Source organism: Hibiscus syriacus, unplaced genomic scaffold, assembly GCF_006381635.1.
Source record: "Hibiscus syriacus cultivar Baekdansim isolate YM2019G1 unplaced genomic scaffold, ASM638163v2 tig00111719_pilon, whole genome shotgun sequence".
Taxonomy (NCBI): Eukaryota; Viridiplantae; Streptophyta; class Magnoliopsida; order Malvales; family Malvaceae; genus Hibiscus; species Hibiscus syriacus.
In genome coordinates this window covers 116,850-142,724 of record NW_024063162.1, presented here as the reverse complement: position 1 = coordinate 142,724, position 25,875 = coordinate 116,850, and the positions used below count along the sequence as shown (strand labels likewise).

General features: G+C 35.2%; 2 protein-coding genes and 1 pseudogene across 2 annotated transcripts; all 3 read left to right on the top strand.

Moving 5' to 3' along the window:
* Positions 1-9,130: 9,130 nt before the first annotated feature.
* On the top strand, positions 9,131-9,978 carry LOC120168302 (cyclin-A3-2-like). Its single transcript, XM_039177079.1, has 2 exons — positions 9,131-9,507; positions 9,742-9,978. Exons 1-2 carry the CDS (start codon positions 9,166-9,168, stop codon positions 9,976-9,978), a joined length of 579 nt encoding a protein of 192 aa, XP_039033010.1. The 5' UTR covers positions 9,131-9,165.
* Positions 9,979-11,317: 1,339 nt separating this feature from the next.
* On the top strand, positions 11,318-19,939 carry LOC120168312 (annotated as a pseudogene).
* Positions 19,940-22,669: 2,730 nt separating this feature from the next.
* On the top strand, positions 22,670-24,713 carry LOC120168300 (cytochrome P450 81Q32-like). Its single transcript, XM_039177078.1, has 2 exons — positions 22,670-23,681; positions 23,959-24,713. Exons 1-2 carry the CDS (start codon positions 22,719-22,721, stop codon positions 24,571-24,573), a joined length of 1,578 nt encoding a protein of 525 aa, XP_039033009.1. The 5' UTR covers positions 22,670-22,718; the 3' UTR covers positions 24,574-24,713.
* The last annotated feature ends 1,162 nt before the right edge of the window (positions 24,714-25,875 follow it).

The following is a 25,875-nucleotide window of genomic DNA, read 5'->3' as shown; positions in this document are numbered from 1 at the left end:
CATTCTGGAAAAAAATATCGACACAAACTATATTAGTGTCGACACATTATTTAGACATATTCTCACATAAAACCGGTATAATTGTACCGGTTAGATTGAAAAATTACATATTACATTATACTTTTGGGTTCGATGATTTTGGGATCGACACTGTTTATATATGGATCGACACTTTATGGGTGCACCCTGTTTTCCATTCATTCTGGAAAAAAAATATCGACACAAACTATATTAGTGTCGACACATTATTTAGACATATTCTCACATAAAACCGGTATAATTGTACCGGTTAGATTGAAAAATTACATATTACATTATACTTTTGGGTTCGATGATTTTGGGATCGACACTTTTTATATATGGATCGACACTTTATGGGTGCACCCTGTTTTCCATTCATTCTGGAAAAAAAATATCGACACAAACTATATTAGTGTCGACACATTATTTAGACATATTCTCACATAAAACCGGTATAATTGTACCGGTTAGATTGAAAAATTACATATTACATTATACTTTTGGGTTCGATGATTTTGGGATCGACACTTTTTATATATGGATCGACACTTTATGGGTGCACCCTGTTTTCCATTCATTCTGGAAAAAAAATATCGACACAAACTATATTAGTGTCGACACATTATTTAGACATATTCTCACATAAAACCAGTATAATTGTACCGGTTAGATTGAAAAATTACATATTACATTATACTTTTGGGTTCGATGATTTTGGGATCGACACTTTTTATATATGGATCGACATTTTATGGGTGCACCCTGTTTTCCATTCATTCTGGAAAAAAATATCGACACAAACTATATTAGTGTCGACACATTATTTAGACATATTCTCACATAAAACCGGTATAATTGTACCGGTTAGATTGAAAAATTACATCCTTTTGGCCATAACGTAAATTTGCCTTTTACTTCCAAGTATCAACATGACCCTTAATGTGTATAAGAAACATGTACAACAACATACTGCTAAATTTTCTCATCTCATTCATAATTATATTCACATACGAAAATATAAATCGTATACAAAATTATAAATCTTATACAAAATTAACCCTACATTTACATCATTGCATTCTTTTGTTATTCTTATGTAATATTGCAGCTTTTGTTATCTCCTGTCTTCGTTCATTTTGATTGTGGCTTACGAGATCGTTTAATACTCGCGATCGATCCCAGTCTCCAACAACCTATATTCAAATTGTCAGAACGTTAAGTATTGTCAACTACAACATTCAATATACGACTTTTAACAATTTTACCACAAACGATTTTTTCTATCGACTTACAAAATCACCAGTTGCCCCTGTAGAACCGATCGATTCCATCCACATCATCACATACATGCCGCAATCATATCTGTTACAAAATTTGAAAACCACACATGTCAATTATGATGAATACTGCATAAATTAAGCTTTCTATTTGTGATAACATCTCATACCCATTCAATTGCTTATTCTTCTTATGCTCCACAAATTTGAAATTTTTCAAGGGATACTTTCCTAGAGATCCATAGGACTCAACCCAAATGCGTTTCTTATTATAAGAATCTAATATTTTAATCTGCATTAAAATAGAAGAAGTTATGCACCAAAAAAATTATGCATTATAATTTACATAATGTCCTTTCATACATACATACATACCAATCTCTTAGCATCCTTCACTCTCTGTTTAGCTGCTTCAGTTGTAAACATACTATCATATATTGTTACAACATGATCTACCATATCCAACACCAACAGATACCAATGTGAATTATGGTAGTTTATTGTGATCATGATCTGCAACAAATTTCACACCCAATTTGACAAAATTCAACATTCTATATCCGAAAACATCATTTGCAATTGGTATGGTGTCTTACCTTCTCACAGTCGGTGAATTTCACATAGTTATCCAATATGACACCCCAGAAGGTATAAATACCCTCAACACTTTCTTTGTTGTTGGCTTCCAACGCCTGTTGCTGTAATTACGCAACAAACATTATTAATTTACCGTCTATAACACTACTTTTCAATATTTATTAATTTAACTCACCACTAAGAGGTATGGAAGGTAGCCAATCCTCCGGAGTGACTTTTGAGAATCGTAGCATATGGTCCAGGCGAGCAAATCGATAACCTAACAAAATTAATTACACAATCAGAACATATTCAATAAGTTTTAACATTTTCTACTTTCTACTTACCACACCGCCAACCCATTCCGTAGGCTTCAACGTTGCAACGTCGTAAACAGTAGCGAATTGATTTCCCATTGATATTACAGAATATCTGTATGAATCATTAGGATTAATATGTTGTCATGAAATATTTAAATATCACTCACAAAACAATATATTTCACTTACCCCGATTCTAACTCGCTATTCCATAAATAATCACAAATTGCAGCTTCGATGTCATCAATTCCGCTTGGAATATCCGCTTTTTCAACCTACAATTTTGCATACAAATTTTTGTCACAACAACATAATAAAAATCAAATTAAGTATTCTTTTATTAAACTTACCTTCTGCTTCATCTTCTGGGGTGCAGGACATTCCGAATCCAAAACTGCTGCTATAACACTCTCCGGTGTATAAATGACATCGACTTCCTTCCTCCTCATTTCTTCAATCTCTTCTTCTTCCTCCTCCCTCTTTTCTTCTTCATATTTTTTCAGTTCATCGTACTTTTTTTCTACATAGCTCTTCATCTCTTTTATTTCACCCTTCAATTGAGCTCCTTCATCCGAGTATTTATCAACCACCCCCTTCACCCCCGTAAGTTCACTCCTCAAATCCACAACCTCCTTCACCACTCCCTCAAATTTTTCTCCGTCACCATCTTAATATCACCCCTTAACACCCCAACTTCATTCACCACTTCACCCCTCAACACCTCTACTTCTTTCACCACTCCATCTATTTTTCCTTCCACTACCCCCTTATGCCTCTCGAGTGTATCTTCGACTCTCTCGAGTTTCTCTACGACTTGATCAAGTTTCTCTTCGACTCTTGATTGTCTTTGCATGATTTCAAATTGGATTTTTTTGATATCAGCCAATTCAGACATCAAAATGTCGAAGTTACTCTGTTTTGCTTCACCGTCGTCCCACTCACCGTCATCCCCCAATACAACCATCCCTCCTTTCTTCTCCTCTGCCTCCACTGCCTCCTCTACATCCTTGCCAATAACCTTCAAAATTAAATTACAATAGTAAGACATTGATTATATTCTTAATATTATTTAATTACATTTATTACCATTTCTTGCTTCTTCCCTCTATCCAACTTCAACTTCACCATCACTCTAACCACCTCTTCCTTCCCCCATGCACGGATGCGTGCCACTCCGGTTCTTTCATAAGCCGGCACTGCCTCACAGCCCGACCAAAAATCGAACAGTGCAACCTGCATTTATAATAAAATTTATATTTTTATATAAAAACACAAAAAAGTGATTCAACTCATTTACCTCTAAGATTGCTATGCACCCTTTGAGGTATCTCTGCTGCCCTTTTTAAAGGTGATGATTGATTCAATCAATCTCGAATGGATATATTCAGCTCAATTGAATTCACCCTTCAAGCCTTCATCGCAAATGAGCTTCATATATTCCTTGTTCGTTGACGTATCACCCGTTGGACAAAGAAATATCCCGACAAGGTACAGTAGAACTCGGGCCTTCAGCTCATCCCCCCAGTAAGATCCACTTTTGATATCCTCTTCAACTTCAGCATATGTCACCTTATGATTCAAACCATATTTGGAGGCAAGTGCTTTCCAGTTCTTACTCCTACAGACTTCTATAACACTTTTGCCTTTGTTTTGTACCCCCAATACGGCTGTAGCAGCCGATACCCCCAGAGGGAATGAATAATCACCATACTTAGCCATACATTGACTGACGTCAAATTGTGCCATCAAGGATCGACACAATTCCCTCCGAATAGGTCGATCCCTTACTCCGATCAACGATCCAAAACCTATTTCTCCCAGCACATTCAACTGACCCTTCTCCTTAAGGTGTTTAATTAATAAATTCACCCTTTTAATGCTGCATCTTGTCGACACTTCCTACATTTTTTAACAATATATAATGTTATAGTTCTTATATATTTTGTATCAACGTATTTACAAGTTTAATGAATACCTTATTTTCATGTGCTTTCCTCCGTTCTTTGTATTCTTTACTATCATTCCTTGACTGTGTGATGTAAGGTTCCTTTTCAGCATCACTCATTGAATTCCATTTGGACCTCACATCTTTTTTCACCTAATATTAAACATAAACGTTTCTTAATCAATACATTAACACTAAATACTAATACTACTCAATGTCAATTTCATTTTACATACCGAACCGCTCTGTGTGCCATCTCCCTTCATCCTTTTGCATTCGGCCATACTGTTAACATTTAAAATTTGTAATCAATTTAAAGTTTATCGATACTTTAATCCAATTACCATTTCAACAATAATAACAAAAAGACATTGATACTTACTAGAAGTACATATATCCACCATTTGGTTGCTTTCGAGTCTCGGCCTCAATTTCAAAGTCATCTGCTCCACCAACAATTTTCCAACCCATTGACTCCATTTTTCCTTCATATATCAGTTTACGCAAATCAAATTATTTTGTTACATACACTTTTCAATATACAAATATAGATAACTACTCTTGTGGTAAAACGGTTTTCTTCAAAAGAATTTGAATGGCCACACCAAAATGTGTCGGCACATTTATGCAACCTATAATATCATTTTCTACCTATAATATTTAATAAAAGTATCGACATTTATATTTTTCCTTGAATATCTATTTCTACCTGCAATCGGTCCCAAATGCTTCCTTACTCCAAAACCCCAAACAACACATAAAAAACCCTATCGCGATTACTGTAATAATTAAAAATTAGGGTTTCGACAACATACTTTTCGATTCGACTGCAGCAACAAACAAACAAACTTCGCTTTAGAAACGCCTTCTGAAATGCAGCAACAATTACTCTTCGATTTCAAAAACTCTTCGATTTCAAAAACTCGTCCGTTCTATCTTTTTTCAGAGGATATTTTCCTTTATATTTTCATCGGATATGTTATTTATATTTAATCGATACAAATACAAAAGTGTCGATACTTTTATGTCAGGTGTCGATACTTTCGAAAGGATAATTTCCTATTTCTTTGAAAGTGTCGATAATTTATTACACGTACTTACGAAAGTATCGACACTTTCAATATATCCGGTATCATTTTACCGGTTTTATCATTTTGATACCGGTTTTATCATATTTTTACCTGTTATATCGTTGTGGATCGATATATTTTTTTAAAGTATCGACACATTATAGGCGCTATAACTGCTTCTCTTTTAAATTCACAAAGTGTCGATCCTTATATAACGTATCGACACTTTTAAATTTACCGGTTTTATCATTTTGTTACCGGTTTTATCATATTTTTACCTGGTATATCGTTTTGGATCGATATATTTTTTAAAAGTATCGACACTTTTTAGGATTTATAACTGCTTTTAAAGTTATGTAATTTATGTTTCAATTTATTTAATAGTGTTTCATGTTTTCCACCTACAATATTAATTTAATAATTTAATTTACACAAAATTTTATTTGATTGTTTTGATATTTTATAAAATATTATTTAGAATTTAAATTTAACAATATTAACCAAATATAATAATAAATATGTTTTCAACAGTGAAATAAGTATGGACACTTTTATAAAAATGATATATACTTTTTTGAAAGTTATGTATTTATGTTTCAATTTTTTTTAATAGTGTTTCATGTTTTCCACCTACAATATTAATTTAATAATTTCATTTACACAAAAAATTATTTGATTGTTTTGATATTTTATAAAATATTATTTAGATTTTAAATTTAACAATATTAACTAAAGATAATAATAAATATATTTTCACAGTGAAATAAGTATGGACACTTTTATAAAAAGGATAGATAATTTACAATATAATAGGTAAAAATATGACAAAACCAGATTCATTATGACAAAACCGGTAAAATTTACTTAATATGTTAAAAGTATGGACACTTTTATAAAAAGGATAGATACTTACCGATAACCAAAGTTTACCGGTTACCAAATTTTTTAATAGTTTTTCATATTTTCTACCTAAAACATTATTAGTTGTCAACATAATAGGTACCGCTAAACCGAATTTATTAAATACATTTTAATGTATCCGGTAATGCTGTATATTAGCCGTATATTAACCCGCCTTTCCTGAGACATTCCCAAATTTTGAGGTTAAAACTTAATAATTTATTCATAACCACTGCCTTTTATTTAACATGAAAATTGCATCTCCAAACACACGAGTGTATCCCACAAACCAAAACATCAACAGTGGTAATGGTTGCATTGCATTATTGTTACTTATTTTAAAAAAAAACAATCATAGTAAATGTCACAGTAATTGTTAAGAATTTACTACCTCTCCCCAACAAGTGTATTGTTTCTTCCATGAAGTTTCCAATCTCGACTCAAATGTAAACGCAGAACTTCTGGTCAAATATGAATTTATTTTTTTGCTAATAATTGCAACAACGGTTCTTATTGTGTACCTCATTTTATATGTTACCTAAAAAAGCCCATTTTCTTTCAAATATATATATATATACTCACTTTATATGTTACCTAAAAATTATCAAATTAATTTTTATATATTAACGTTAATTTAATATTGTGAGCTTTTACATGTTGAAAATGACCTTTTACATGTTCTTCATGACTTCTGAGTTCAAAAATACTTTTGACCCCAAAATCATTTTTAAAAACAGTGCAGATCTAGCTTACATAGATAAAAAAAATAAGAATATCCTTTTTTTCGTTTTACTGAGCTGAGGTGCTTGTTAGAACATATAAAAGAAAGTTTTTTTTATTCCTTGCTTAAAATGGAAATTTTTAAGTTTTTAAAAAATTAAAAGGCTGTGATTTTAAATTATTTTACATTTCATTCTAATTTTCTCTCATTTTATTATTTTAATTTAGGATAGATGTATATATATATATATAGAACAACCAGGAGCTTCATTAACCAAATATAGCATCAGTTACAATAACATTAGATAACCAAGGAGGAAAATCATATGTAAAAGATAAGAGTTGTAGAAGCATAATGTGCCAAAGTATGCACTGCGACATTTGTCGTACGTCGAATATGGTGGATACGGTAGGCGGTATGAGAGTCAAGAAGGTGCCTTGCATCAGTCAAAATAAATCTAATAACCGACAAGTCAAAGCGGTGATTAAGTAGCTGATTTACCACGTTAAAAGCATCACTTTCCATGATAACCTTCGAATAACCCAACTCATTAACCAAGCGCAGCCCAAAAACCTGGTGTTGGTTTCCAGTACCAGAAACTAGAATGAACAGAAGAAGCTGATACATGAGCTGTGTGAGAAAGAGCAAGAATAGCAAAGTCATATGCCCGTTGCATTGCCCGACACGAACTAACTAATTGTCATCCGGGTAACATCCGTCCCTCGTGCACAAAATTTTTTCGTCTATTCCAAATTTGATAGAGTAACACCACCAAGAAAGTGAATAAACGATTATCCAAAGTATCCAACACAGAATCCAACCATGAACCACAACTTGTGAACAATCCATAACTTACATGTGACGGTAACCCTGCCAAAGAAAAAATTGGTTGGATAGTGGAGCAGTCCCTTAGAGCATGCAGAACTGATTCCTCCGTTAACTCGCAAAAACTACACCGACCATCGGACACACCAGCCATGCGAAGCAGACTACCAATTGGCAATGCTTCATAAGCAGCCCGCCATCCAAACAAACGAATCTATGGTAACGTAGAGAGGCGAGAAAGTGTGAACCATAATGAAGTTAATGACATCAGAGGACATTGTCGTTTAGACAGTCATTGATACCCGAATTTGACCAAATAAGCTCCCGATGAATGCCCACTCCAAACTATAATCGAATAGTTTAAGATTATAGTAGCACCAGCATTAGAGAAAACCTGCTGGACAAGACTGGAATTCCAACGTGGAGTCCCAGGAAGCATGAAATTGCCCACTCTTACCGGATTAAAGGAGCTATCATTGTAAATGGTCTCTAAATGTATAGGAGTCGTGCCTCTTCAATTATCCACATGCATAATGGAACTGTCAATCTCAACTTGCATAAAGAAACCCGACTTGAGCTCTTGAATAGTCGCATGCAATAAGAACTTCTCATGTCTTCATACTTGTGCACTAGGCATTGCATTTAGTTAATGCATGTAGTATAGTAAAATTATTAGTTAGACACTGAGCTAATAAACTCAGCGTTCGAAATGTGTTTTCATGCGCAGGTTCTTAGGAGGTCGTTCGAGGGGAGTTATTGTCGCTAGATATTCCAGTGCAGCAGTCCAAATTAGCCAGAAAAAATTTTAAAATTTTATTAATTTTATATTTAATTTTATGAATATTTGAATAATTTTATATTTAAAATTTAAAACAATTTTTTTATTGTTTTAAATATTAAATAAGTCATTGAACTTAAAAACAATTTGATCCCAAATAAAATAAAATAAAAATCATTTTAGCATATATGTCAAGTCATTAGTCATAGTGGACTATTATATTAGTATTGTGGATCGTCACATTAATATCGTGAATTATCACATTAATACTGTAACGGTTAACAACATAAAATATTGATCAAAATGTCATATTAAATTTATTTTCTAGATTGAAAGATTATATAAAAAATATTTAGATCAGATTATTTTTTTAAAAGTATATAAAAATATAATCCTCAAATACCTTCTTACCAAAATAAAACTTTTTTTTTTTAATTTCGGAACCGAAAATAGAAATCATTTTAAAACTAAATCCCAGAACTGAAAAAATAGGAAAATAAAAAGACTAAAAACTCATAAACTGAGCGCAGAGTTTTACTAAATGCCGCCAATCCTCTAGATTTCGAAAACAAAATCACAAATGGCGCTTCTCCTTTTACCCCTTTAATCTATATCTCTTTCCCTCACAACAGAGCACCCACTCTCTTTCTCTCCTCCTCACTTGCTACTATTCCCCGCTTCCTTCTCTCAGCATCTGCAAAGGATTAGCTGAAGTGTAAGGGAGTAAGAGGCGATGGCGCAACAGGAGAACTGTGTCAGAGTGACAAGGGCGGCCTCCAAGAAGCGGCCTGCCGAGTCGGCGGGGTTAATAGAGGAGAGAGTGGTGACCAAAAAAAGAGTTGTTTTGGGGGAGCTTTCCAACTTGCCTAACGCTGTTGTCTCGGGGAAGGAAAACCAGAAGAAGCAGCTTGAAGGGAAGCTGAAGGCAAAGACGGGAGTTGTAAAGCCGGCTTCGAAGGTGAGCAAAGAAGAATCTGAACATGATAAACAGGCTGATATTGATGCTAAATCTGATGATCTACAAATGTGTGGCCATTACGTGTCTGATATATTCCAATATCTTCGCCAAATGGAGGTATTTTCTCTCATTTTCTATTTTCATATTTAAAAACTCAGTCACCTTCTCTGAAGGCATTATTTGAAACGTTACGGGATTTAATCTGAAACATTGCTTTAATCTTGTCATGGTAACTAAATTAGGGAATTTGGTTTAGCGATATATTTGTAATGTCAGTCTGTTGACAATTGCGATTTATGGTCAGTTCACTAAACGACTTTCCCTTTTTTTGGGTGATGCAATTAAAATTAGGTGGATCCAAAGAGAAGACCTTTACCTGATTATATTGAGAATGTGCAGAAGGATGTTAGTACAAATATGAGAGGGATTCTGGTGGATTGGTTGGTGGGAGTTGTAGAGGAATACAAGCTCATTTCAGATACTCTGTATATAGCGGTTTCTTACATTGATAGATACCTATCTTTAAATGCTCTCAATAGGCAAAAGCTTCAACTTCTGGATGTATCTTCAATGCTGATTGCCTCGTAAGCTTCTGATTTTGCTTCATAGTTCTATATATTTTTTCTATTTGAAATTATCGTAAATGTTGTACTCAATTTTTCCCTGTGGTTGTTTCAAGTAGAAAGTATGAAGAAATCAATCCTCCAAATGTGGAAGATTTTTGCTATATAACAGACAATACTTACAGGAAAGAAGAGGTAATCTTTTCCCTTTTTATACTTGATTGTCTTTTTCTTTTTCGTTTTTCATATTTATAGTTCATTGCTTCATTCATTTCCTGAAATTTGTTGCCTAAATGCGAAGGTGGTCAAAATGGAGGCAGATATACTCAAGGTCTTGAAGTTTGAATTGGGGAATCCAACAGTTAAAACATTTCTGAGGTAAGAGTGGTTTTGAAAGTAGATTTCTTTGTGGTTTGTGCCAGCTGCCTGAAATTTAATGCTTTATTTGTGGATTGTGTTTATTTTGATGTTTTTCAGGAGATTTACCAGAGTTGCAGAAGAGGGTTACAAAGTATAAAAAATGCCCATTTTCCTTGCATTTGTAAATTCAAGATTATCCTGTTATTGACTGTAGAATTTATTTTGATCTTATATAGGCTTCCAGCTTGCAGCTAGAGTTCCTTGGATGTTATCTTGCGGAGTTGAGTTTGTTGGATTATGGCTGTGTAAAATTTCTACCATCAAGGGTTGCTGCTTCTGTTTTGTTTCTTGCAAGTTTCATAATTCAACCTAAGAGACATCCTTGGGTAAGACTCAAGAGTTCCATCTTTTCAGGCCATTTTATGCTGTTGATTTGACTCCATTCGTGGCAATAATTTGCTAATCATACTAATCATCTGTGTCCTTACCATACATGACTTGTATTTGAGTAGAAAAGGAGGTGCACTTCAAGCAGTTAGAGAGAAATACAATCAACATAAGGTACGTACATCTGGTACTAAGCATTGATATCCGATAATAATCTATATTATCACGTTGAAATCTTATTGAAATCACGTTGATTGCTCTGGGAACAGTTCAAATGTGTGGCAGCAATGCCTCCTTGTCCAGAGATTCCAAATTCTTATTTTGTAGATGTTCAAGTTGTTGAAGCTGTGAAAGCTTGACATGTGATCTCTGATGTGTTGTTTCTGTAATTCGGCTTCTTGGAGAAGGCCTGAATGTTTGTGAAATGAATATTTGAGCATAAAAAAACTAACTAGGGAAACGTTTCCCAACACGAGTAGAACTAGAAGACTTTAGTGATGCTTAGAACAGATTCATGTCGATTGGCAGATTGTAAGTTGTCCTTTTTGCCTGGTGCTCAGATTTTTGGTAATCAGAATATATTGTATTTAAATTATATATTGAAATTTTTGGATTAAATGGTTCTTCGGTTCTTCCTCCAGGGTACTTGTCAACTGTGTTGTGTACACTTGAACGGTAACGGAGAATTGTTTTATGCTACCTTATATATGCAGAGCAACTTGTAATCAAGTTCATTATTAATTAATATTTGCAGCCTGTCACATGCACGTTTTAACTTGCTTTTAGCTAAAATCTTTACAATCTTTATATCGTTAGTTAGTGCTTACTTCATTGATCTTAAGTTATGATATTAAAGTCTAGTGTGCAACGCACTAGTTTTTTTAGGATAAACTAAATATATAGTCACTGAACTTTAGGGTGTTTGTATTTTAGTCACCAAACTTTTAAATTTTGTAATAGTCACTGAATTTTAACAAGCTTGTATTACGGTGGTTGTCATAAAAAAAAAAAAGCTAACCTCGCACGTTATCTTCTTCCACTCCCTTTTTCTTCCACGACCGAACGTTCCTCTTCAATGCCCGACTTTGAACCGCTTGCCCACCATCCCTCTCGGCTTCCCATGATGAATTTTGTGAGTTAATCATTTGAAGGTATCGATAGAACTTAAAAAATAGCATTATTTAAACCCTAAACCCTGCAACAAGTCATTTTTTTTGTTCTCATTAAAGTCCTTTCAGCTAAGACCCTGCCAGAACATAAATCTCAAATAATAGAGTAATTACATTAATTGTTAATCTTTTTTCTAATTGATCTTTTTATATATTTTTCTTTGTAATTGTAAGGGGTTGTTGTTAATATTAAGAATATGAATTCATATGCAAATTTGGAGCTTGAATTTTATGATAAAATCTTGAATTTTCAAAAGGTTTTTCCTTTTTTCCATTTCCTGCTTACTAATCTTCAAAATTAATCCTATAAATTGAAAAGGTGATCCTTTCTTAAAATATCTGTTTTCATATTGCTGATGACAGATTGCAAGAAGTAGAGAGACTTTGAGGGAAAATGAATAATGTTGCAAACAAGATGAAAGGCAAATCGGAACCTTCGTAACTTCAAAAGCTCGTTGGAAGGATATTTGCTCAAGTGTTTTGCTGTTTCTTAGTGTCATTTTGTGCTATAATTACCTTTTTTTTCTTTCCTCTTTTTTGATTTTATGAGCCAGGAAAGAATCTTAACAAGCACTTTTAACTTTGTAAGAAGACCTTGTCAATCTAAGAGATGAGCTTTAGCTAGAAACTTAATGTATACCAAAAATGATTAATCTGGTAGTTCTAATTGGAGGCGAAGATCAATGATAAAAACGTTAGAAAAAAATATTAATAATTCAATATAATTAATTTATTATAAGAGATTTCTGCTGCAGGAGCAGCAACCACAACCTAAACCGAAAGGACTCTAAGGAGAACAGAAAACTAATTTGATATTTATAAGAGCAGAATTTGACCATCCTACTCGAAGAAATTTGCCACCTAGTCCTCCTGCTTTGCCAATCATAGGCCATCTCCATCTTCTAAAACAATCTATTAATCGAACTCTTCATAACTTTCAGAGAAATATGGCCCCATTCTGCTCCTTCCATTCGGAACTCGTAAAGTCCTCGTAGTCTTCTCAGCATCAGCAGCCGAAGAGTGCTTTACAAAAAATCATATCATCTTTGCCAATGGCCCTCAGTTGCTTGCTGGCAAACACATGAATTATAACAACAGCACGATTGGATTGGCTCCCTATGGTGATTATTGGTGTAACCTTAGGCGTCTCACCACCATGGAGCTCTTCTCCACAAGCCGACTGGCCATGTTTGCTAGCATCGGGCATGAGGAAGTTCAGTTGTTGCTAAAGGAACTATTCCAGGCCTCGACCCGAAACCGGCTCAGGTGCAACTTACATCAAAGTTTATAGAGGTTGTTTTCAATATTATTCTAAGGATAATCGCTGGAAAACGGTATTACAGAAAAGATGCAGTGGACAAAGAAGCAGAGGAGTTTCGAGACTTCATGAGAGAGGGTGTGGAGATCCATGGAATCGCACATATGAACTTTTTTCCTGTTCTGCAGTGGGTCGACTTCCAAGGTGTGGAGAGGAGGATGAAAGGAACCATGAAGAAACTAGACAAGTTCTTTCAGGCTCTTGTTGAAGAGCATAGAAAGATGAGGGAAGATTCAACCGATCAGCCTTTGGGTTCATCTGATGGAAGCCACAAAGGGACAAAAACAACTTTAATCGATATCATGTTATCCTTGCAACAAACAGAACCATAACTCTATACCGATCAAACCATAAAAGCAGCTATCTTGGTAAGATCCATGAACCTTAAATCCTTTCCCACCAACTTCGCAACCTCCCCCGGAGGGTCTTGGAAGACTGTCATCCCTATCTCTTTACCTCTTGCCAAAACAGCCAGTTTGTCAGCAACACAATTGGCTTCACGCTGGATGTGCGTGAATTTGGTGCTCCACTCCCTAAGCAGCAAGCTACGTATGATAAAAACAAGAGCACCATTCTCACCCTATTGGTTTGGGCCGTTAAGGATCTCCACTACCTTCAAGCAGTCAGATTCAAGTTCGACTCTCCGGTATCCAAGGTTCCATGCCTGGTTTAAAGCCTCAAAAACAGCCCGTAACTCTGCCATGTGGATAGATCAAATACCCAGACTCGTAGCAAAGCCAATGATCCAACGTCCATGCTCATCACGCAAAGCGCTCCACCAACCGCTCCATCCGTATTCACCTTTATCCAAGATGTAGGTGTTGAAAAAACAAAAGTCATACTTTGCTGCAAATTTGAATTTTAAATTTGGCAGTTTCAATGTGCGTGAATTCGGTGGTAGCACATTTTTATTGATTTTTTATATGGTAAAATTGTTAAAATTAATCATTGTACTTTAGGGTATTTATAAGATTAGTTCTTAAACTTTAACTATAAATACCCTAGCTCATTTAGTTTCAAAATCATCCCAAAGCATTCTAACTTTCTTCTAATACTAGAGAAAATTTAGAAAGTTTCTTGAGAGTTATTTTCTCCTTTTTATCAAGAGATAATTATCATTGTTATCTCCTTGGTAGATCGAGAGAAGTTGTAATTCCTATTTTCTCATAGTGAAATTCTTCTACCGTTGTCCGTTGTTTTTACCCTATATTATTTAGGGGTTTTCCACGTAAATTTTGTATCTCTTTTATCATCATTTTTATTTTCTCAAATTATCAGTTGCGATTTTGCTCTATCCGATAGCCGTATTTCGCAACAATTGGTATCAGAGCCAGATTAGAGTGTGTAATATCTACTTATTGTCTTTGTGATGGCCACCAAAAGGTGGATCCTCTAACATAAGAAAGTAAGAAGGTATTACCCATTTTTTGAAGGTTCCAGAAAACTATTCACGATAGTGAAATAATAGGAGCTATACGAAATAGAAGCTATGACAATGAAATTTGATATTGAAAAGTTCAATGAAAGAAATTTCTCATTGTGGAAATTGAAGATGAAGGCCATCCTGAGGGAAGACGGTTGTCTAGCAGCTTTCAGTGAAAGGCCGGTGGATTTCACAGATGATAACAAATGGATCTAAATGGATGGGAATGCTATGACAAACTTTCATCTAGCATTAGCAGATGAAGTATTGTCAAGCATCGAGGATAAGAAGACATCTAAGGAGATATGTGATAATCTCACCAAATTATACGAGGCCACATCGTTGCACAATAAAATTTTCCTATACTCTCCGTATGTCAGAATCTACTTTAGTGACGGAGCACTTAAACACATTGAACACTCTATTTTCTCAGCTTACATCCTTAAGCTGTAAAATAAGAGAACAAGAATGTGTTGAACTTCTACTTCAAAGTCTACATGATTCGTATGATCAATTCATCATCAACTTGACAAACAGTAATGTCACCAGTCTAGTCTTCGATGACATTTCAGCTGTTGTTCTACAATAAGAAAATTGACGCAAGAACAAGGAATACAGACAAGTAAATATGCAACAAGCAGAAGCGTTGACAACGATGAGAGTGAGATCAACAGAACGTGGCCAAAGTAGCACAAACATGGTAGATCGAAGTCGAGAAGTAAGAAGAATTTAAAGTGCTACAACTATGGAAAGAATGGTCACTTGAAGAATGATTGTTGGAGTCTAAATAAAAACTCCAATCCACAAGGCAATACCGCAAACACTTCAGATGATGGAGATGCTCTATGTTGTGAAGCATCAACCACCGTGGAAAGTAGAAAAAGATTTGCAAATATATGGCTCATTGATTCGGGAGTAACATATCACATGACCTCAAGAAGAGAATGGTTCCATCAGTATGAACCTGTCTCAGGAGGATCTGTGTATAGTTGCAATGATCATGCCTTAGAAATCATTGGCGTGGGAACCATTAAATTGAAGATGTATGATGAAATAATTAAAGTTGTTCGAGATGTGCGGCACGTGAAAGTCCTAAAGAAAAATTTATTATCTTACGGATTGTTGGATAATAATGCAAGGAAGATTGAAACACAGAAAGGAATCATAAAGGTGTTCCGTGGAGCGCTTGTGGTGCTGAAAGGCGAAAATATAGCATCAAACTTGTACATGCTGAAGGGAGAGACTATGCTAGAAGCAGAAGCCATTGTTGCCTCATGTAGTTCAGATTCTGCAATGTTATGGCATCATAAACTTGGACACATGTCAGAACAAGGAATGAAAGTCCTTGTGGAGCAAAAGCTACTTCCAAGCTTAACAAAGGTATCACTTCCTTTATGTGAGCATTGCATAACAAGTAAGCAGCACCAGTTGAAATTCAACACATCAAATTCTAGAGGCAAAGATGTTCTAGAATTGGTTCACTCTGACGTATGGAAAGCACCAGTTACATCCCTAGGCGGAGCAAAATACTTTGTCTCATTCATTGATGACTACTCCAGGACATGTTGGGTGTACCCTATTAAGAAGAAGTCATATGTGTTTTCAACTTTCAAAAACTTCAAAGCACGGGTGGAACTTGATTCTGGAAATAAGATCAAGTGTTTCAGAACAGATAATGGAGTGGAATACACAAGTGAAGAATTTGATGACTTTTGCAGAAAAGAATGCATCAAAAGACATTTCACAGTGGCGAACACTCCTCAACAAAATGGAGTGGCAGAGCGGATGAACAGAACTTTGTTAGAGAGAACAAGAGCAATGTTGAGAGCTGCAGGCCTAGAAAAATCATTTTGGGTAGAAGCAGTCAATATCGTCTGTTATTTGGTGAATCGAGCTCCATCAACTGCAATAGAGCTGAAGACACCAATGGAGATGTGGACTGGTAAACCAGCTGATTATTCAAACCTCTATGTATTTGGAAGTATTGTGTATCTGATGTACAACTCCCAAGGAATTTCAAAGTTGGATCCAAAGTCTAAGAAATGCAAATTCTTGGGGTATGCTGATGGTGTAAATGGGTATCGCTTGTGGGATCTCACTGCCCGTAAAATAATCATTAGCAATGATATTATCTTTGTAGAAGATAAACTAAAATGAAAAGAAGAAGATGGTAGCGCTGAAAAGTTAGAGACTACACAGATACATGTGGAAAAGGAGTTTGAACAAGGAGATTCTTATGAAGCAGAACCAACACATGATGAACAAGAACCATAGAGTTCTGAAGCTCCAACAACTCGTCAATCAAATAGTGTGAAAAGGCGTCTCAATTGGCACTCAGATTATGTTATAGAAGGTAATATTGCATACTGCCTTTTAACACAGGACAGTGAGCCATAAACATACCAGGAGGCAATAAACAGCTCAGATGCTTCACTATGGATGATGGCAATGAAAGAAGAAATTGAAGCCCTTCATAAAAATAATACATGGGACCTTGTGCCACTACCACAAGGAAGGAAGCCAATTGGTAATAAATGGGTCTTCAAAATCAAGTGAAATGGTGACGATCAAGTTGAGAGGTATCGTGCAAGACTGGTGGTTAAAGGATATGCTAAAAAAGAATGTATTGATTTCAATGAAATCTTTTCTCCTGTCGTTCGACTAACAACAGTTCGAGTAGTGTTGGAAATGTGTGCTACATTGAACTTACATCTAGAGCAGCTAGATGTTAAAACAACTTTTCTTCATGGAAATCTTGAATAAGAGATTTATATGCTCCAGCCTGAAGGTTTTGAAGAAGAAGAAAAGAAGAACTTGGTTTGCAGGTTGAACAAATCTTTGTACGGTCTAAAGCAGGCGCCGAGGTATTGGTATAAGAGATTTGATTCCTTCATTATGTGCCTTGGATACAACAGACTTAATGCATACCCTTGTGCTTATTTCAAGAGGTCTGGTGATAACGATTTTGTTATATTATTGTTGTATGTGGATGACATGTTGGTTGCAGGACCCAACAAAGATCATATAGACGAATTGAAGGTACAACTGGCTAGGGAATTTGAAATGAAGGACTTGGGATCAGCAAAAAAGATTATAGGGATGTAAATTCACACAGACAGAAGTAATAGGAAGATTTGGCTTTCACAAAAGAATTACTTGAAGAATATTTTGTCATGATTCAGCATGCAAGATTATAAGCCAATTTCTACCCCTCTTTCTATTAACTTCAAATTATCCTCCAATATGAGTCCTATCAGTGAAGTAGAGAGGATGAAGATGTCTCGAGTACCGTATGCATCAGCAATGGGAAGTTTAATGTTCGCTATGATATGCACAAGACCAGACATTGCACAAGCAGTGAGAGTGGTTAGTCGGTACATGGCGAATCCAGACAAAGAGCATTGGAATATAGTAAAGAGGATCCTGAGATACATCAAAGGGACCTCAAATGTTGCATTATGTTACGGAGGATCAAATTTACTTATCAATGGGTATGTTGATTCTGACTATGCAGGGGATTTGGATAAAAGCAAATCTACTACAGGATATGTGTTCAAAGTTGCTGGTGGAGCTGTAAGTTGGGTTTTAAAATTATAGTTAGTTGTGGCTTCATCCACAACAGAGGCAAAATATGTAGCACCTACACAAGCCAGTAAAGAAGCAATTTGGTTGAAGATGCTATTGGAGGAGCTTGGGCACAATCAAGAGTATGTCTCTCTGTTTTGTGACAGTCAAAGCGCCTTGCATCTAGCAAGAAATTTAGCATTTCATTCAAGGACAAAGCACATACGAGTTCAATACCATTTTATTCATGAAAAGATGGAAGAATGAACTGTAGATATGCAAAAGATCCATACCAAAGACAACATAACAGATTTCATGACGAAGACAATCAATGATGATAAATTTAGCTGGTGTAGATCCTCTTGTGGCATGTTAGAGACATAAGCAACAAGAAGGTACAATGTAGAAAGAATGGTGTGAAGATATGATTGTTCAAATCAAATCTCCAAGTGGGAGATTGTTGAAAAAATAAAAGTCATACTTTGCTGCAAATTTTATTTTCAAATTTGGCAGCTCCAATGTGCGTGAATTCGGTGGCAACACATTTTTGTTGATTTTTTGTATGGTAAATTTTTTAAAATTAGTCATTGTACTTTAGGGTATATACAAGATTAGTCCTTAAGTTTCAACTATAAATACCCTAGCTCATTTAGCTTCAAAACCATCCCAAAGCATTCTAGCTTTCTTCCAATACTAGAGAGAATTTAGAGAGTTTATTGAGAGTTGTTTTCTCCTTTTTATCAAGAGAGAGTTATTATTTTTTCTCCTTGGTAGTAAAGAGAAGTTGTAATTCCTATTTTCTCATAGTGAAATTCTTCTACCGTTGCCCATTGTTTTTACCCTATATTATTTAGGAGTTTTCCATATAAATTTTGTGTCTCTTTTATCTTCATTTTTATTTTCTCAAATTATCAGTTACGATTTTGCTCTATCCGATAGTCGTCTTCTGCAATAGTAAGGGGTCGAATCCACTTCACAGTAGTACGTTGAAGCCTGCGATTCTTTACTTTGCTCATTTCTCAAAGAAATATTTTATCTTGCATACTCGGATATAAATTTAAATATTGAAAATTAGTATTTGTTTAATATATATATAAAATGATTTTTGTAAATTCGAAAAATTCTTCGGAAGATTAAATTTTATATACACAGTTTTTATCTCTAGATTTTTAAATTTCTGGGTCTTTGAAACTTGTCAATAGACAATGATAGGTACTGGGACTGAACCTTCATCCACTATCATACAATGGACTATGTCACTTCTTCTTAATCATCCTAGAGTCCTGTATAAAGCGTGGACTGAAATAGATGCCGAAGTTGGAGAAAACAAACTTTTTAAGAAGCAGACTTTCCGAAGTTGAATTATTTACAATCCATAATTTCTGAAAGTATGAGATTATTTCCACCAACCCCATTGCTCTTACCACATGAATCATCAGAAGATTCCATTGTTTGTGGTTATAACGTTCCACGTGGAACAATGTTATTTGTCAATGCGTGGACTAGCCAAAGAGACCCCAAGCTTTGTGAGGACGCCAATAGATTTATGCCAGAGATTCAAAGGTGGTGAACCTGAAGGGCATAATTTTTTTCCCTTTGGTGTTGGAAGACGAGCATGTCTCGGAGCTAATATAGGTAGAAAAGTGGTCCACGCCCTTAGTAGCATGTCAGATTTATGCGTGGACTCACCATGCCTAAAGCTGAGCCCTTAGTAGCATTGTGCAGTCCCTGCCCTGGCATGGTCCACGTACTTTCCACAATCTGAGACGCTAGCACTACTAACATCTACACGAGCATAGCGGGATGTACTTCGTTTAACTTAATGCATATATTTTTTGAAAATTAAACAAGTGGCCAATCACTTTTCGGTGGGATTTTGGCAACACTTAATTTCGGTGCAAGACAACCAATTTTAGTTGAATTTTGGATAATGGGATAATCACATTTGGTCATTGTAATTTAGGGTATTTACAAATTAGTCCTTAAGCTTCAACTATAAATACCCTAGCTCATTTAGATTCAAAATCATCCCAAAACATTCTAGCTTTCTCTCAATACTAAAGAATTTAGAGAGTTTCTTGAGAGTTGTTTTTCTCCTTTTTATCAAGAGAGAATTATCATTGTTTTCTCCTTGGTAGATAGAGAGAAGTTGCAATTCCTATTTTCTCATAGTGAAATTCTTCTATCGTTTCCCGTGGTTTTTACCCTAAATTATTTAGGGGTTTTCCACGTAAATTTTGTGTCTCTTTTATCTTCAATTTTTATTTTCTCAAATTATCAGTTAAATTTTTACTTTATCCGATAGCCATCTTCCGCAACAATATTCACTGCTAAATTATAAAAGTAAATCAAAAAAATTTAAACTGCATTAAATATGAATATGATTAATTACTTTTATTTTATCTCAATGTCATGCACGACGAAAAAGAAGAGAGAGAGAGAGAATATGGATGGATAAAAAGAGTCCAGATGTCATAAAAGCATATCAAGGAAACAGACCTGAAGAGAAAAATGACCCAGCAAATTAAGAGGAGGTCACACACTAGATTACCTGCATTCAAAACCGTTGAAGTTAGTTTTGGCAAGCTGGAAAATCTAGCTAGAATAGTACAATACTATAATCGAATAAAATGAATGTATTAGAATGAATTTCATCATCTGAAAATTGAATAAAAAGATTCTTTTGAAATCTTAGTTCTCTATGAGTTTTCTTATCGCTAAAATTCTAAATTTCTTGGTGAGTTCACCACACTCGATCTCGTGTTTATCTATAACTTCTATATTAAGGATAAAACGTATTTTTCGACATAAAATTTGTAATGACCCCAACACTAACGGGCCTTAAGAGTGTACCTTCCACAACCATATTCGGTTTTGAAAATATCCCTTCTGTCTTCTTGGACATTTCTCTTTTGTTTTGGGTGATGGCAGCCAATGCCCATCGTGCTCGCATTAAACATGTGGAGATCGAAATTTATTTTGTTCGAGAGAGGGTGCTTGCTGATCAACTCTTGGTTAATTTTGTATTGTCGGCAGAGCAGGTTGCCGATGTTCTTACCAAATCCGTTCCTCCGTCTTAGTCCGCTGACATGCGTTATCGTCTTGGAGTGTTGCCCTTCAAGGTTTTGTAAGAGCAAACAGGGAAGATATCAGAGTAAAAAGAATGTAGAGAACTCTTGTCAAACAAGCAGTTAGATTTATGGGTGTTTATCGAGCGAATCGATTGTGAGTTGGGTAGTGTTCGACTCGTGCTTGTTAAAATATTTTGTTGCTCGGCTCGGCTCGACTCGTTGTTCGTTAAGTTCTTTAAAATTCTGCTCTACTCATGCTTGTTAAAAAATTTTGTTGCTCGAGTCGTTGCTTTTTAAGCTAATTAAATTTTTGCTCGATTTGTGTTCGTTAAAAAATTTATTGTTAAATCGTTGCTCGTTAAGCTCACAAAAACTTTTTATTATAATAAAAACTTATTATAAACATAAATTAATAAATTTAACAAAAAAATTATCAAAAGAGTGCATGAAACAAATTCAAAGTCTAAACATCAAAATAACAATCTATAAATACATTAAAATAATAATTAGAGTTTAATTTTTTTGGTGTAGTAAAATAATTATTATTAATTAGTAATTTAATATATTTAATTATCTATTAAAAATTAATAGATTAGTAATTTATCATCTTTTTTATTGTCTATTAGCAAATTAGTAATTTTTTGAATAGAATAATTTTTTAAGATAACTACTAAAAATTAATAAAAAAAATTAACGAATTGCTGTGAATTTATCGAGTCGAGTTAGATTTTTCTCGACTCATCTCGTTAAGGTCTCGAGTTAAATTCGAGTCGAATCAACCTGAATCGAGTCAAGTCCGAGCTGCTCATGAGCTGCTCACTCTTATCTTAGGTTGTTAATGAGTTGTTGATCAATTGGGCTAATTGTAACCGTTTAACTCGTGCAGTTATAATGTTGTGTTGGGCTATATATAATGAGGGCCCGTTCTGTATTACAAGCATGGAAAATTAATAATGAAAATATTTGTGTTGTTTGTAATTTGCTTAGTCTGACTTCATCTTCTATCAAGCAGTAAGAGAAAAATACAAGCAACATAAGGTATCCACATTTTATACTAGGAATTGATGCATGATAATCTCACTGGAGTAATGTTGATTTCTCTGGGAACAGTTCAAATGTGTGGCATTTGAGATTCTATTTTGAAGATGTTCAAGAAGTTGGTGTTTCATAAGTTGATTCTGTGAAAGTTTTAACATGTCATCCACGTATTGGTATGCTCTAAGGTTAAACAGATAAAAGCAAGCCGTACAGCTCATTTGAAATAGAATACAATATTAATTAACACCTCTAAGGTCAAACAGATAAAAGTAAACCATACAGCTCATTTTATTGAATATGATATATAACCACTCTGATATGTACAGTTGTCATCTATATATTTGTAAGCTAAAAAATAATTTGATATTTATAAGAGCAGAATTTTCCCAGGTTCTTCCCCCTGTAAAATTTAAAACGAGAGAGTTGTCTATTAGAATGAATTCGCCGGCGTTAGAAAACATGGAAGTTGTTAGTTTGTTCAATATCATACTCATCATCTCCTTTCTCCTCCCTGCGTTAATTTTCAAATCCATCGTACAGAAACGTAAAACTCCAAGGAATTTGCCACCTAGTCCTCCTGCTTTGCCAATCATAGGCCATCTCCATCTTCTAAAACAACCAATTCATCGAACTCTTCATCAACTTTCAGAGAAATACGGCCCCATCCTGCTCCTTCAATTCGGAACTCGCAAAGTCCTCGTAGTCTCCTCAGCATCAGCAGCCGAAGAGTGCTTTACTAAAAATGATATCATCTTTGCCAACCGCCCTCAGTTGCTTGCTGGAAAACACATGGATTATAACAATAGCACGATCGGATTAGCGCCCTACGGTGATTATTGGCGTAACCTTAGGCGTCTCACCACCATGGAGCTCTTCTCCACAAGCCGAGTTGCCATGTTTGCTAACATCCGGGGAGAGGAAGTTCGGTTATTGCTAAAGGAACTATTCCTGGCAGCGATCCGGAAACCGGCTAAGGTGCAACTTACATCAAAACTTATAGAGGTTGTTTTCAATATTGTTCTAAGGATAGTTTCCGGAAAGCGGTATTACGGGAAAGATGCAGTGGATAAAGAAGCAGAGGAGTTTCGTGACATCATGAGAGAGGCTGTGGAGATCCATGGAAGCGCACATGCGAATGACTTTTTTCCTGTTCTGCAGTGGGTCGATTTCCAAGGTGTGGAGAGGAGAATGAAAGCAGCCATGAAGAAACTAGACAAGTTCTTACAGTCTCTTCTTGAAGAGCATAGAAGGATGAGGGAAGATTCAACCGATCAGCCTTTGGGTTCATCTGATGGAAGCAACAATGGGACAAAAACAAATTTAATCGATATCATGTTATCCTTGCAACAAACAGAACCGGAATTCTATACCGATCAAACCATAAAAGCAGTAATCTTGGTAAGATCCATGAATCATTATGCGATTTTTTTTCGTTCTGTAGGTCCAACATGCTCAAAAGTCTCCCAACTTGTGCGTCATTGATAGTTACCATGTGAATAGTTATGTCATTTGTTTGCATTTTTTTCTAAAGTCCACTTTTCTCGAAGAAATATATTTATATTTTTCAAAGATTTTTATAAATTAATATATTCTTTAAAAAATCAAATCTTATATACACTATTCGTTTTTATCTCTATAATTTTTAATTTTCTATATGTTTGAAACTTGTCAATAGTCAGTGATAGGTGCCGGAACTGAAACTTCATCGACTATCATAGAATGGACTATGTCACTTCTTCTCAATCATCCTGGAGCCCTCTATAAAGCTTGGACTGAAATAGCTGCTGAAGTTGGACAATACAAGCTTTTAGATGAAACAGACTTACCGAAGTTGAATTATTTACAATCCATAATTTCTGAAAGTATGAGATTATTTCCACCAACCCCATTGCTCCTACCTCATGAATCATCAGAAGATTGTGTTGTTTGTGATTATAACGTGCCACGTGGAACAATGTTATTTGTCAATGCGTGGACTATCCAAAGGGACCCCAACCTCTGGGAGGACGCCGACAGATTTATGCCGGAGAGATTCGTAGGTGGTGAACCTGAAGGGTATAAATTACTTCCCTTTGGTGTCGGAAGACGAGCATGTCCCGGAGCTAATCTAGGTAGAAAAGTGGTTGGACTGGTACTCGGCGCCCTGATTCAGTCATTTGAGTGGAATAGGATTGGGGAGGAGGAAATCGATATGAAGGAAGGCACGGGACTCACCATGCCTAAAGCTGAGCCCTTGGTAGCATTGTGCAGTCCCCGCCCTGGCATGTTCAACCTACTTTCCACAATCTGAGATGCCATTACCAACACCTACGTGTGTGTACACAAGCATAACGGGAAATACTTTGTTCAACTTACTGCATATAAGCCCTGCTAATTTACATTCCTTCTGTCAAATAAAAGTGAAGTGTGTTTACCCTAAACTGAAAAACAACCTGCAACCATAATTGATTTGACTTCATTTCTATAGATTTACTCCAAACCCAAGCAAAATTCTGTTATTTTTTTCTTTTGCTTTAAAGGAAGATCATTTAAATCCACATTACAGAATAACATATAATATCTTTGAAAGTTAAAATTTGAAAGATGTAAAATTTGTTCCACTTTGGACAAAAGAAAATAAACTTGTGCAGATTTTATTTAACAAATTGTTTCAAAAATTAAAGACTTAACGCAAGAAATGTCTGAACTATAGGTAAACTTAACTTTAGGTGTCTTAAGAATTTTTCATTATAAGTAGAAGTCTAATGTTTTTTCCGTTATATTTTTAAATATCTAAGTAGTAACTCCTATTAAATAACTGTTACAAATCAGTGAACCAATCAATATTTAACACGTGTATTAATTTTTTAAATTAAAAATAATTTTTAAAAAATAAAATTATAAAAAGACTCATATCTTCTCCCATTTTTAACAAACATCCCAAAAATCATGAACCCCCAAATCCTTAACCTAAAGTCTACTACTGTTGTCAATTGTCATCATTGTCGGCAAACACCCACCCACTTTATACCGATTATTCATGGCGAGTTGTCATTTCTTAGTTCATCCACCAGTGGAGGGCTATTTTCCCGGTATATCACTGGTGATTGGTATTATTACCGATCTAACACCGGTCAGACTATATTTCCCGATCTAACATCCTTAGTAGAAAAGTGCCCCCCTGCACCGCGTTATATGTTGATTTGGCGTCACGTGGGTATAGCGCGCGCCCTGTCCCGCGATATACAGTGATCTGGCGCCACGTGGATATAGCGTGCCCCCTGATCCGCGCTATACCTGGATATCTGACACGTGGGGTATAGTGCGGTGCAGGGGGCGCGCTATACCCCTAATTACCAACCCTTCACGTCCCCATCCTCCCTATAAATACCCCTATCCTCAATCACTTTTATCACACCAAATTCTCTCAAATTCTCTAAATTTCTCTCAAATACTCTCTTTTTAAGGTATATTTTATAATATTTTTACTATTATGTTTTTACTTTATTTAATATTTTACTAATATAATTCTTTTGCAAATATATAATGGAAAACATTCTACTTCGCTCGGATGGAAATCATATATCCCTACACTTTGCTGATACGGTAACAT

Excerpts from the sequence above, each read along its gene's own strand:
- LOC120168302 (XM_039177079.1), top strand. The coding sequence starts at position 9,166 with ATGGCGCAACAGGAGAACTGTGTCAGAGTGACAAGGGCGGCCTCCAAG. Across the intron at positions 9,508-9,741 it reads AATATCTTCGCCAAATGGAG|GTGGATCCAAAGAGAAGACC; the intron begins GTATTTTCTCTC and ends AATTAAAATTAG.
- LOC120168300 (XM_039177078.1), top strand. The coding sequence starts at position 22,719 with ATGAATTCGCCGGCGTTAGAAAACATGGAAGTTGTTAGTTTGTTCAAT. Across the intron at positions 23,682-23,958 it reads CCATAAAAGCAGTAATCTTG|TCAGTGATAGGTGCCGGAAC; the intron begins GTAAGATCCATG and ends ACTTGTCAATAG.